Source organism: Trichechus manatus, unplaced genomic scaffold (assembly GCF_000243295.1).
Source record: "Trichechus manatus latirostris isolate Lorelei unplaced genomic scaffold, TriManLat1.0 scaffold00035, whole genome shotgun sequence".
Taxonomy (NCBI): Eukaryota; Metazoa; Chordata; class Mammalia; order Sirenia; family Trichechidae; genus Trichechus; species Trichechus manatus.
The window spans coordinates 19433299-19446736 of record NW_004443971.1 but is presented as its reverse complement, the minus strand read 5'-3'; the positions used below and the strand labels follow the sequence as shown (position 1 = coordinate 19446736).

General features: G+C 34.0%; 1 protein-coding gene across 4 annotated transcripts in view; it reads right to left on the bottom strand.

Annotated features, from left to right (window-relative positions):
* The window catches only part of LOC101351142 (DENN domain-containing protein 1B), a 251823-nt gene that overhangs the window by 146208 nt on the left and 92177 nt on the right, over window positions 1-13438 (bottom strand). For all 4 annotated transcript variants that reach the window (XM_023730364.1, XM_023730365.1, XM_023730366.1 and 1 more), the window contains exons 2-3: window positions 7329-7378; window positions 5226-5345 (exon numbers count right to left, since the gene is read on the bottom strand). In XM_023730364.1, coding sequence (XP_023586132.1) covers window positions 5226-5345; window positions 7329-7378 — 170 coding nt within the window. The remainder of the gene's footprint in view (window positions 1-5225; window positions 5346-7328; window positions 7379-13438) is intronic.

Here is a 13438-nt window from a genome sequence, read left to right as displayed (position 1 = left end):
ATAAAGAAAACTGAATCTGACTGCCCCAACCAATTCTTTGAATAGCTCATTAGATAACACTACCTCCCTTCCCAACTCCCCCCCGACCAAAAGTCACTAGTTACCCTAAGACTGGTTTTATATTGAAATAAAACAAAGGAACTTTTTTCCTACTGTATCTTAAGCATACAGTGAAATTGAATAAATGAGTTTTGTTGGTAAGGGGAAAAAAAAGACAAGAAATAGATTTTAGGTATAACAGCATTTTCCATATCACCTCACAAAGCATTTCCACCATGTTTAACATCTTGCACTGAAAATACAGGAAAACACTAATACCTGGCTCTGTGATGGTTATGGAAAGGTTACACCACCAGCAATATATTCTCGCTTCCAAAGGTCACTCACACTGTAATCCCAAATTTCGAGGGCATGGAATGAAATAATCTTGCCTCAGCATTCTTAATTCTGCTACGCTCTAACGACCAACTGTCTACCTTTAAAGTACCTACACTAAAACTGTGGTTAAGAACTCGCCTGCTAACCAAGAGGTTGGCAGTTGGAACCCACCAGCTGCTCCTTGGAAACCCTCTGGGGCAGTTCTACTCTGTCCTATAGGGTTGCTATGGGTTGGAACAACTCAATGACAACAATTTTTTTTTTTTTTTTAATATTTACTAAAACTGTAAAACAGATCAGTAAGGTAATTTCCCATCCTCTAAACGCACTATATATTTTACTTGACAAAAAGTAATCTGGCAAAATTCCCACTAATTTTGAGTATGCCAAATATAATTCTGGGAGTCCCTCGGTGGCACTAATAGTTAAGCACTCAACTACTAATCAAAAAATTGGTAATTCAAACCCACCTAGAGGAGCCTCAGAAGGTCTGGAAATCTACTAAAATATCACAGCCACTGAAAACCCTATGGAGCACAAGGTTACTTTGAAACACGTGGAGACATCATGACTTGGAACGGACTGGATGGTAACTGGTTTGGTTATTTACAGTTCTACTATCTCAGAATTTTAGAGCAGATAACATGAATTAAAACTATTTTTGGTCATTGCAAGAATGGATGAATGCTGATGTGTATAAAGTAAATAAAGGGGGTATACCTTTCTAGATATTTTATAAGTATATACAATGACATATTTACATATAAATATTTGTGTATCAGTTACTTTTAAAAATATATATACATGTAATTTGTTCTTTAAAAACGTAACATACTACAGATATTACTTTGAAATTTTTCATCATTTCACAACACACCATGAACACTTCTCCAAGCCATGGTGTGTGGGTGTGTGTGTATAAAATTTTCCTAATTGCTACAGAATTTTCCATTCTATTAGTTATTCACTCATTAATTTATTCATTCAACAAGTATCTATTAAGAGCTCATTATATGCCAGGCACTGTTGTAGGCACTGGGGATATAACAGTGAATGAAAGAGACAAAAATCCCTGCACTCACTAAGCTAATTGGGGTGTGGGTAGGATGTACCATAATACACCTAATCAACACCCTATTCAGGGACATTTAGGTTGTTGCCAATTTTTTTGCTATTATAAACTGTGTTGTTATAAATAACTATGTTCATACTTTTCTGATCACTCTTCAGAATATTTCTGGGATTTAAATTCCTAGAACTACAATTACTGAGTCGACAAATGTAAGATTTAAAATCTGACAGATATTATTAAATTTCCCTTCAAAACGTTATACCATTTTATAGTCTTACAAATAGTGCATGAAGTCTGTTTCCCCTCATGCTTATTAACAATAAATACTTTCATTTCTTCCAATCTTAATATGCTCATTTCTTTTATCTTGGTAAGGCTGAGCATCATTCATAGGTTTATATGCTATTTATATGTCCTCTGTGAATGTTATTCAGATACTTATTTTTCTATTGGATTGTTTTCTTTTGCTTATTAACTTTGGGTAAATATGATGCATTGCAGTTATTAACTATCTATCACTGTGGCTGCAAATATATTTCTACCAGTCTATTGTTCCTATTTTAAATTTCTTTTTTATATTCATCACCAAACCAAAATTTTTATCATTATGTAGTCAAATATGCCAATCTTTTTGACTTTAGGATTCTTTGTTAGGCATGTAAAGGCTCTCACCATCATAATAGTTAAAAACAGTAAAAAGTAAATATAGTTGAAAAAAATGAGATTTTCTCCTATATAGTTAGTTTAGCCTTCCTTTCAACAATTATAAAATTAAATCTAAAGTGGTGAAGGACCCAGTCTAGTCTGTGGACAAACCAGGACCAAATGGTCATTATTCCTCTCACTATAGCACTTGAGATTTGTCAAGATCATTTTCAAATAGATATATTATTTACAGCTTACAAAAATCTATTTCCCTAACCAGAACAGCTTTCTGAATAAATTACTGAATTTCATTATATCTGAATTCTCTAAATTAATTGTTCTCAAAAAATGCCATAGCACACTCTCTTTTAGGACAAAGATTGAGATATACTATTAAAATCTTAAAATGACAATCTTTTTTCAATTTACTAGAAAAAATAAGTTAGATGATAGAATTTTCTCAATTTTAAGATTTTCTTAAAGAAAGAAAATATATTTTTCTTATAAAGCTTTGAAGTCTACTATTTCTTATCTACTAGAAAGCAATGCCTAAAGGCAAAAGTAAGTGAACAAATAGAATTTCATACAAAAAGAATATTTTTTAAATTAAAAGTAAAAAACAATAATGCCTATTGTGGAAGATTTTCTTTAATGGAATGCATGCTTTTGTTTGTGGCTTTCTATTACAATAACATAATAAAACTATATTTTCTCCTGTAAAACTATTCCTAATTCAAAGAATACTGAAATATTCAGGTACTCTTCCACATATACAAATTTGAGAACCACAGATAAAAGCAACTTGACTATTGAACTTTAGAATCTGTTTCCTACAAATTAATAACTGGGTTGTGGATATGGACACTATACTAATCTTTCAGTCATTTATCAAATAGCTGTTGTTCGTATTTTGCATATGTATTCTGAAGTAACAAAGGCTTTCCTACATTAAACAGAAATTTCTAAGAATGTTTATTCTATAAGCACATTTATAGAGACTATTCTAAACATCAGTAATTGTTTGCTAAGTACTAATACGCTGAATGTATTCAGAATGTTTTAAGAGTTCAAAACAGATAAAGTTTCAGACCCTTTAATTAGAAATAATAGCAGAAATCCACTTTGGAAGCAGTGAGGTAAGCTGTAAAATGCAGATTAAAATATTACAGAAAAGCGACGTCTGTACTTACTCTCAAATGGTTCAGAAAAACAACAGCAATCATAATAAGAGATACAAAGTGAGAGACAGTGTGTGTGAACGTGGAAGAAGGGAGAAAAAGGTGCATATTAACAACTAGTGAATATAGGTGATGGGTACACAAGAGTTCATTGTACTTATTCTTGCAACTTTTTTGTAAATTTGAAAAAAAAATTTAATGAAAAGTTTAAAAAATCATAAAGAAAAATTAGAAAGCACATACAGCTTTGGTCTTTCTGTTAGGGCAAACCCATCCTGGGCAGGGTACGTGAGGTTACGCTCCCCTTCAAACTGCAGCTTTTGAACTTTCAGCATGAAACACAATGATAAAAGGTGCTCTCCAGCACCCATTCCCCACACTGCCACACCTACCCCCACTGCTTAACCAACCTGCTCCAAATTAAAAGAATCAACCTACAGTTGGAAGCGTAACACTCTTCTAGATAAAAGCATACGTTTCAAATGCAACTGTAATCCAGATGAAACACTGTGCCTAGAGAGAGAATGGAAGCATATTCACTTCCCGTTACTTATAAAGCAGTTAAACATTTACTTTTGAATAAAAATTTAAAAATTTCTCCTAACCTAACAGACATCCCGAGTAAATTATAACCTCTCAATGAATGACACAAATGTCGTTAAACAACAAATGAAGAGAGAAGACATCCATTTTATACAAAGTTTTCCTTGCACTATTTTCATTCTTAAGTTAAATATTTCTTTTCCTATAAGCAGGAGCCCTGGAGGTGCAGTGGTGAAGCCCTTGGCTGCTAACTGAAATGCTGGTGGTTGAACCCACCAGCTGCTCCGCAGGAGAAAGACATGGCAGTCTGCTTCTGTAAAGATTACAACCTTGGAAACTCTATGGGGCAGTTCTATTCTGTCCTACAGGGTCACTATGAGTTGGAATCAACTCAACAGCAATAGGTTTTTCCTATATGTGTTTCTATAGAATCTAACTTGATCAGTATCTATATTACAGAGTCCTATTTTTACAGAATATATTTGGACTTCTGGTTCATCAAGACATTTTATAGAAAAGTTAACCTTTAGTACCCTTCCATCTCACCAGCTAGCAACCCACATCCCAGGTCCACAGCAGACTCACTCTCAACTGCCTGAGGGAAAGCAGATAATATAAGCAATTAATTGACAGGACTGGTAGGTACTGTGAGCAGAATGGCAGGAACAGTGGCAAACTGGAAAGCTCACGCCACAACAGGAACCTGCTACTTAGTTCCAGCTTATTGCTGCCATGGGGAAGGGCAGGACCAGAATTAGCAGACACTCCCATTTCTTAAAAGAAACCAGAAATAAGAATTTTAACTTCCCAAAATTTATAAGGTTAGCAACGTTTCTTAAAATTTTTAAGACACCATATAGCCAAACTAAGCACCTCTAAACGTTTCCTCCCAGGTTCATCAGTTTGTAACACTGCCTTAAAGAGGTAATACATGTTCCAAAATGCATGCTCTAGTTCAGTGACAGAAAAGGGCACACATTAATGTAATTGAATTTTTTTTGCATACTGTTTAATGTATGAAATTCATGTATTAGTTGTACTTAATATTTAATTTTTCAAAAATAAACAAAAACTAATCTTTATAAAAAGTCAGTTCCTTCAAAAAAAGTCTACTATGTTACTGGTAAATCTTTAAACTGATGCTGTATATACATGTTTATGTACATATACATGTACACATACATATACGTGTGTGTGTATATATGTGTGTATATGTGTGTGTGTGCGCGCGCGCATGCGTATATATAAGAAAATTATTTTTCAACTTACTTAGATTAAAAAAAAAATAAAAAAGTAAACACCTAATTTATAGGGCTGTGGTTTTTTTCAGCATCTCAAGCAAAATACGAAAGAAAGATATAGCTGATCCATTTCACAATCAGTTTTTTTTTTTTACTACAAATACTCACCTAAGGATGCATAAACAAATTTTGCCTCCTGATGTGAGTCTGCAGAATCCAAATCTCTGTTTACTTTCAATGTCTGTTAGTACAAAGGTAAAGTGCTGTCCAACTTGATTTTGAGACACCCTAAAATACAGTAACATTATGAAACATTAAACCTTGTGTGAGAATTTTCTTAAAGAACAAAGAAGCGAGAATATATTTATATGTGGCGCTGGTTTTACCTTTCCAGTCAGTTGGTTCTCAGAACAAGAACAATGTTCTAAAACTAAAATGAATGTGATATGAGTAAAGTAAATCATGGGTCAAAAATCAAAATAAGTTGTAATGCTTTATAGACCAAGCAATTCAGCACATACTAATCCCTTTTTAGGAAATCATAGGGTATTTCGCCATATGTTTTCACATGCATAAGAATTCTAATAAAATATTTTATAAATTCTCAAAACATTATCACTGAAACCCTTTTGCTCGACTCTAGCCTCTTTTCCTGATTATTCTAAGACTGCTTAGAGAGGAAACCATGTTGTTTTAGCATCTAACATTCACCACCACCACCAACTCTGTTTAATCACTTCTTCTGTTGACATTCTTACCCAATAAAGTACCATACAAAACAATACTGAGGTTTTTTTTTTGTTTTTGTTTTTGTTTTTTTGCATTCTCTTTTAGAGCTACCATATATTGGGGAATAAATTTCCAAGTAAAAAATAAGAATGTAATATTTAAAAAAAAAACAAGAAAAAGAAAAGCTTACTGGCTGAGCTATAAAGAATTTTAGCTAATTTTGAAGTAAGTATCATATTACCATGATACTACTGTGTAAGGTTCAACATAATAATTAAATTGAATCTTTATTTTGATTTAAAATATATATTTTCTGGTTATATTGGCTATAATCTTGCCATTGGACACCCATAATTGAGCATCTGCTTCCTTGTCCCAAATTAAAATTTCTATGACACCTGAATTTTGGTTTTGAAATAGCCATAGGGAATATGAAACAGCAATTAAATTACTTTACTACAAGTGTGCTGATACTACAAATGGTTTCTAATTGTCAGGAAATACTGTGTTTCAAATGGTAAACATTTAACAAATAAACTTTTAAGTGGACACTTTTTAAAAAAAACTTTTACAAACAACTTCAAAAACCACCCCCAGTGCCTACTGTGCCTTCTTGTGCCCCATGTTCAGAATATCCTTTCATAGCTTTTCTTCATTTTATCCCTACTATTTATTTGGAAACTGCAACTTTAGGAGGGCACAACTGATTGCCCACAGGTGAAGTAAAACAAAGAGCAGCACTCATCAGCACACTCACTAGTACCAACTATCCCCTCATTCAGAAGGCTGTATCTTTGGTGCACTAAAATTTTAGATTCTGACTAATCTTTGCTTGAGAAAAATATTTCCCTAAAATCAAATTTTCTTTGAAAGACGCCTCATAACACACTCTTTAAAAAACTGATAATAGGGTGTGAAAATCACATGAAAAACAATAAATGATCCATTATTATGCTCAAAGGACTATATACTCTGTGCAATTCCAACTAAACGTAGGTAACACTCTTACTCAGTTACTCGGTCAGTGAAATGCAACATAACAAGCTTTTCAATACTGCTAGGAGGGTTTCCTGGTATCCTTCTGTAATATTGCACTATTTCCATAGAACTATTCCTGGGACACAACTAACTATAAGTTTTACAACATCACTCAGATGATCTTTACAATTAGGGTGAAGTGAGATAGAAACCAGGATAATACAGATCTAATGTTTAAAAACAGAATTCTAAGGCTTTGATCAAGAACATTTTTTTTTTTTCTGACAATGCTTATAACATATACCTGAGGAACAAAGGAAGGAAATGGAACCTATTGGCAGGACTGTTTTAACACTTCTCAGTGGTCACAGTAGAGAAAACAAAAGATAAAATGATTTAAAAGGCTTCTTCTTTCCAAGTATTATTTAATTTTGAATCTCTGGCCTTTTTTGTTGGAAGCAGTGAAGAGAAAGTATATTGCATCTTATAAAAAAAACTCATGTAATAATTTTAAAGTGCATGAAGATGGGCTAAAGTTGTCTGAAATGATGACTTATACTGTACCTTTCAACGTCAAAGGGGAAACAGAACTTTGGCACACTCTGTAGTACTTCCTACAAATGTAAATTAAAAAAAAAAAAGCTTTAGAATATTTTTAAAGATGCAGTTAAAACTTTTTTTGAGACATTTTCTAGGAAGAAAAAAGGTTTTTTCCCCCCTTAAGAAAAATAGCACAGGTTCCTAGACTAAAATAATTGATTATTAAAAAGGAATTAAGTTTGTGCTTTGGCAGATTGCACTGACAATGCCACGGAAACCCCAGGAGGGAAAGGCCTGGCCTGAAGGGTATTAACACCCTTCACATCCCCGCTGGGATTCCCTTCAACAAGGCCATATGGATTTTACAAGAAGCACTGCACCATATGGGTAAGCTACGTCTGCTGCTACTTGTACCACAGACTAGCCACAGGGACTTCTGACAGATCCTGGCTCAAAAATATAAATGTTGTTTCAATTAAAATGCAGGCAGAGAAAAGGGAATGAAGTTGGCAGCAGAATGAATTACTGAGAGGTATAACAACTCTACATGTCCCACAGTCAAACAGTTAAAAAAAAAAAAAAAAAGATTTTCTATAGCTAAAGAAACAGTCATTTATAAGGTTCAACTACTGATAAATTCAATAACAGTTAACATTAAGTTTTATCTCAAATAATACTCTTTAAAGAAATGTGAATCTAAAGGAAAGACTTTAAAACAGCATAGCTTCTACTTTGTGTAGTTTAATTTAAGAACTGCCTAATATGAAAATCAATGTTTTAATTAAGCATAGAACATAACCTTAATAGTTTTGGAACCGACAGTGGTTTTACAGTCATTATAAAATAATTTGAAAGTTTTTAGAAATCATACCTATTAACGATTATAGCAAAGTGCAAATAACTGTCAGCCATTTGGCAAAAAAACAGGAAAAGATCTATTTCCTTATATCTAAAAAACAACTTGCAATTAGCTGCAATTCAAAACTTAAACTTTAAAACCAAAGCTAATATCATACAAGTTCCAAACCAGGTAATTTTATAAGACAAAGCAGCAGGTTATGAGGATGTTTCCTATTTAGGGGAAAAAAAAATCATAATGCAGCAGTACCTACTCCTTAAAAAAAAAAAAAAAAAGCCTTGCCTACTATCTACTATCTCTTTACCAATAAAACTTGCACCCAGAGAAATCATCAATATGTAAATATTTAATTTTACATGTAAATATAGTATTGAGTGTTTTAAAATAAAATTTGTCACATTCTTTTAAAATATAGACTGCAATAAGATATCGATTAAAACACTGTAACATTACAGCAGCAATACTAAGAAAGCTTCAAGACCTTAACTTACTGAAGAGGAAAGAAAGGCATCATAAAAAACAACCTTCTGCCTTTAGGGCAGGATCCCCTGATTTCCTTATGAGCATGTACCTTTCAAAGAATGAGCGCAGACTCCATATTTAGAGGACGCTAACTGTGTAACTACTGACAATATTTTGTTAAATGTAATTAAAAGAACCACTAAACTGGAAATAACAAATTATTAGACTGAAAAATAGTTCATTACACAAGAGAATAGTTCATTTGACTAATGCTTAATCCTTATCTTGAAGCCATTTATCGTATTTACTACACACAGTAACACTAGATATCCTCCTACAAAATTACAGAATTTCTGTGATACTAAGGAAAATATATTCAAAATTCAATGTCCACCTCTTACACCCAAATTAGTAATACATTTCACATCGATTTTAAGACTTAAAGAGAATGCTTCCCAGTTAGCTGTCCAATCCTCCACACACCCCCCGCCCCACTTCTTTCCCAACACACATGCACACACTTCTGCACAACAGCCTCAGCTCGCTTCCCAACTGGCAGAAGCATCCCTCAGGGGACAAGTCTTTAAACCTCCGCACTCTTTAAAATTCAACCAGCCAGCAGGTCTATAGACTAGTGTATAAACAGTACAGACAAAAAAAATCCTATCTCAGCTTATGTCAGTGACAAAGCAGCTCAGCAGTTGACTGTTTCTCCCTTGACAATATAAGCTGAGTTTACACAGATCAATAGCTGGAAGTCCTACCTAGCTCCCAGGGCTCGATTTTCTTCCTTAATTACAGGTGCTATTCAAACTGAAGTTAAAAAAGAAAAGAGGGAGAGAAAGAGTTGGAGGGAAGAATAAGATGCATGCAAATTGCTTTTTTGGATCCTTTTAGCAATAATACTTCACATAAAATTGTATTTTTACATTTATTGGAAAAGTGTTAATAAAGGCTGGTCTTTCTACCATTCAGTGTTTTTGATATGACATATACATATATACACACACAAAAAAATTCTAGGCTGGCATTCAGAGATTATGTGATAGGTTTAGAATAACACTCTTCAGAAGTTATCAGCTTCCCCTTTTTCTACATGCTGTTGTTTTTAAGAGAAATACCTGGTTTCCTTAACAATAAAAATTATCTGGGTTTTCAGAATCCTCTTATTTCTCCAAAATATTTTATTTCTACACAAAAAAGAGCATACTCACTAACACATGTCAAATGTTAAAAATCAAAAGTAGAAAAAATACAAAATTATAAATAGCAAAATATGAGGGATAGTAACATTTATATGTCTGTATATGCCCTTAAAACAACAAATCTATACTCATATTAATGACTGGAAACAAAGACTGATGAAAATTTATACACTGATTTTTCGTCCCATAACAATGTCTGTCTATTAATAAGCATTATAATCAAATTAATTCTGTAAGGAAGAAAAAAGTAAATTGCTAGTGTTAGAGTGGTACATTATTTATCCCAGGAGGATACCATTTAGCACTATAAACTTATCAAATAAAAAGGGAAATAAGCATTTAAGAAAGAATCAATTTTTTAAAAATATGTAAAATTTACCTCCTGTTCAAAGTTCAATAACTACAGATGTCTTAGAATTTCTCTGAGAAAAAAATTCTATGATGAAATGAGATATGTCATTGTTGATATCTGTAATTGTTTTTCCTCCGTCTCAACTGTTCTTCTCCTACCTTACACTGAAATAGTGGTGTTCTCTGAGGCTCAGTATTTTCCCCTCTTCCCTTCTCAGTAATGTCTACAGCGTGGGCAATCTCATCTATACCCATGGTTTCAACTATCATTGCTGATGAGTGACTACCAAATTTCTGAGTCTTGTTGTTTAAACATATCTGTAAACTCCAAGATTATACGTCTAACTACTTACTAGTATCATCTTCTTAAATGCTCCCCAGACGCTTAAAAACTTAAAATGTCCAAAACTGAAATCATTCTTTCATTTATAGTTCTTATCACCAAGAATGCCAGTACGATTTACCCTGTTATCCAAACCAAATACACTGGAATCATCTAGACCTCTCTCCTTCTCTAATCACCATATATAGTCAATCATTCACCAAGTTGTTAATTCAATTTCGTAAGTATCTTGCTCCCATGGTTCTCAATGGGAGGGTGAAGAAAACTGGAAGGAAGATGAGAAGGTATCAGAATCCCTTGAGAGAGTTTTTCAAAATACATTTGATCATCTACACTTAGACCCTGTTCCTACACGGTCCCACAAGAGTCCTGAGTCTTTAACTTCAGTTGGAATATCAATTTTAATTAGACTAATTATATAAGTTAGGGTGCTTGCCATATATGCTGCTGTTGTTGTCAGCTGCCATCGAGTCAGCTCCAACTCACGGTGACCCTACGTACAACATAACAAAACACTGCTCCGTCCCGTGTCATCTTCATGATCACTGACAGGTTTGAGTCCATTGTTGTGGCCATTGTGTATGCCTTCCAACCTAAGGTGCTCATCTTCCAGCATTATATTGGACAATATGCTGTTGTTATCTATAGGGTTTTCATTGGCTAATTTTTGGAAGGAAATTGCCAGGCCTTTCTTCCTAGACTGTCTTAGTCAGAAATTCTGCTGAAAACTGTCCACCATGGGTGACCCTGTTGATATCTGAAATACTGGTGGCATAGCTTCCATCATCATAGGAACATACACTCCACTGCAGTACAATAAACTGACAGATGAGTGATGGCTGATGTATATAAGAATAGTTATTAGCTCATACCAAGAAACAAGGCAGAATTGTTCAGGGGCTAGTTAATTCAGCACCTTTTCAAGGACTCAGGACCCACTGTCCTTCTACTCTGCTGTCCTGAGTTTGTCAGCTTTGTCCTCAACTACCTCTACTCTTGGTCACAAAATGAGCTGCCAGAGTTCAACACATCACACGAAGAGACAGCAGTATCCAGTGAAAGAAGTATTGCTTTCTGAGTCTCTGATGAAACCTTTCCCAGAATTCCCACTGGATGACTTTCCCATTATATGTCATTGGCCAGAAGAGCACGAGCCACTCCTAAACTAATCACTGGCATGGAAAATGGTTATCTATGCTTGAAGGCTAAGTCAGAGGAAAAGCCATCATTCAAACCCATCCACTTTCCATTAACCATGATACATGTAACTTCAAAGAAGTTTTCATGAAGCATATTTTCTTCTGTAAGACTTCTCACAATAGTATTTATCAGATAAGAATTAAATGTATATTAAAGTTCTCAAGAAAAATTATAACACAATATTACATAAGACAGTTTTCAAATATGCATAATCTTATTCTTGTAAGTAATACTTTCAGAATCATTTTGCAATAAGGTGGTTACTTGTCAATTCTGATTTAATTTTCACAAAGACCAGGAATTTCTAAAAAGACAATTACTTAATTTTGAATAGCATCTCCCAAAATAAATGAGAATTAACTAATACCAGGAATTCATTCAATCTATTTGTGCTTTACTCAGGACAGTAATACATTTTTTTTCTCAAAAGAAACATACATTGACCTACTTCATCAGAAGCAGGTTGCGCAGTGCAGAACTGAGATTCCCCACCTGTGTGCTGAAATGTTTGAGGGCACCACAGCAAACTTTCTGGAGCACTATGAGGTATTTTACATTTTTTAGGAAAACATGGCTATACTCATTTTCTAGCAAACGCCACATGAACTGCAAGCTCAAGGTAGCTCACATTTCAAGATTCAATTGTACTCCATTCCATTCAATGAAGTCACATCATTGCCATATCGCGTTTCTGTGGTTGCTCTGATAATAAAACAGTTGTGAAAAAAAATCAATATGAAACAGAAATCTGAGTTCAAGATAGCCAGATTCAAGGGGATAATAACTATAGCTTAAAAAAGAAAAAAAAGAAACTTCAGTTTTATACTTTGAGTTTGAGGTGTATTGGGAACATTCCAAAAGTGGTGCCAGAAAGTACGGAGATGTCTAATCATGGAGAGCTTACAGAAAGGTCTCCACTACAATTGTGGTTATTTAAGAATAAAATCAAAATGTTTGTTATCTTTCAATTTACGTGTATTATTTTTTCAAGCAGCTATTAAGTTGTTGGGACATAAGAAGTTCTTTGGCTCTAACTACTTAATACACAGAACTGCTAAGAATTTCTTCTGGTCTGGGGGCATCATGATAAAATTACGGAGACACTAAGGGTACCACGAACCAAGAAAGCTAGGAGTTTCTAGTGTAGAAAAACGAACAGTGAAATATCATGAAGAGCCTTGGGTTATATCTCCTCCATCAGTCTGAACTTCAGCTACTTTATCTGTATGATGAGCATAATACTATCTTGAATACCTCAAAGTGTTGTTTTGTGAACATTAAACTTAGAAAACTCACAAAAGAATTAAATACAAATCATTAGTGCAGATAACATCTCTAGCTCAGTGAGTACACACCCTAATTCTTCAGAGTTGAGGTCCTAAGGGAAGGTATCCATTCAAGTCTACATCCACTGCACACTCTGTCCTCTATTCCTACCTTCACTTCCCCAAGAGGAGCTTTCTCAAACTTTACCAGGGATGTGGTAGAACAAGTCAAACTTGCAGAATTGGTCTAAAATCTGGGTGACACCTGACCAAGCATGCTAAAGTCTCAGTTTCTAGCCAAATATGTAGTTACTGAGCACCTGTGACACTAATTGCAAACCATCATCATCCGTGTATGTTGACAGAATATTTACAGTATATCTGTTTCTATTTTTATACACTGCTCTTTTACAATATTTATGGAAATAGAAATATTCTTAGTTCTGAAA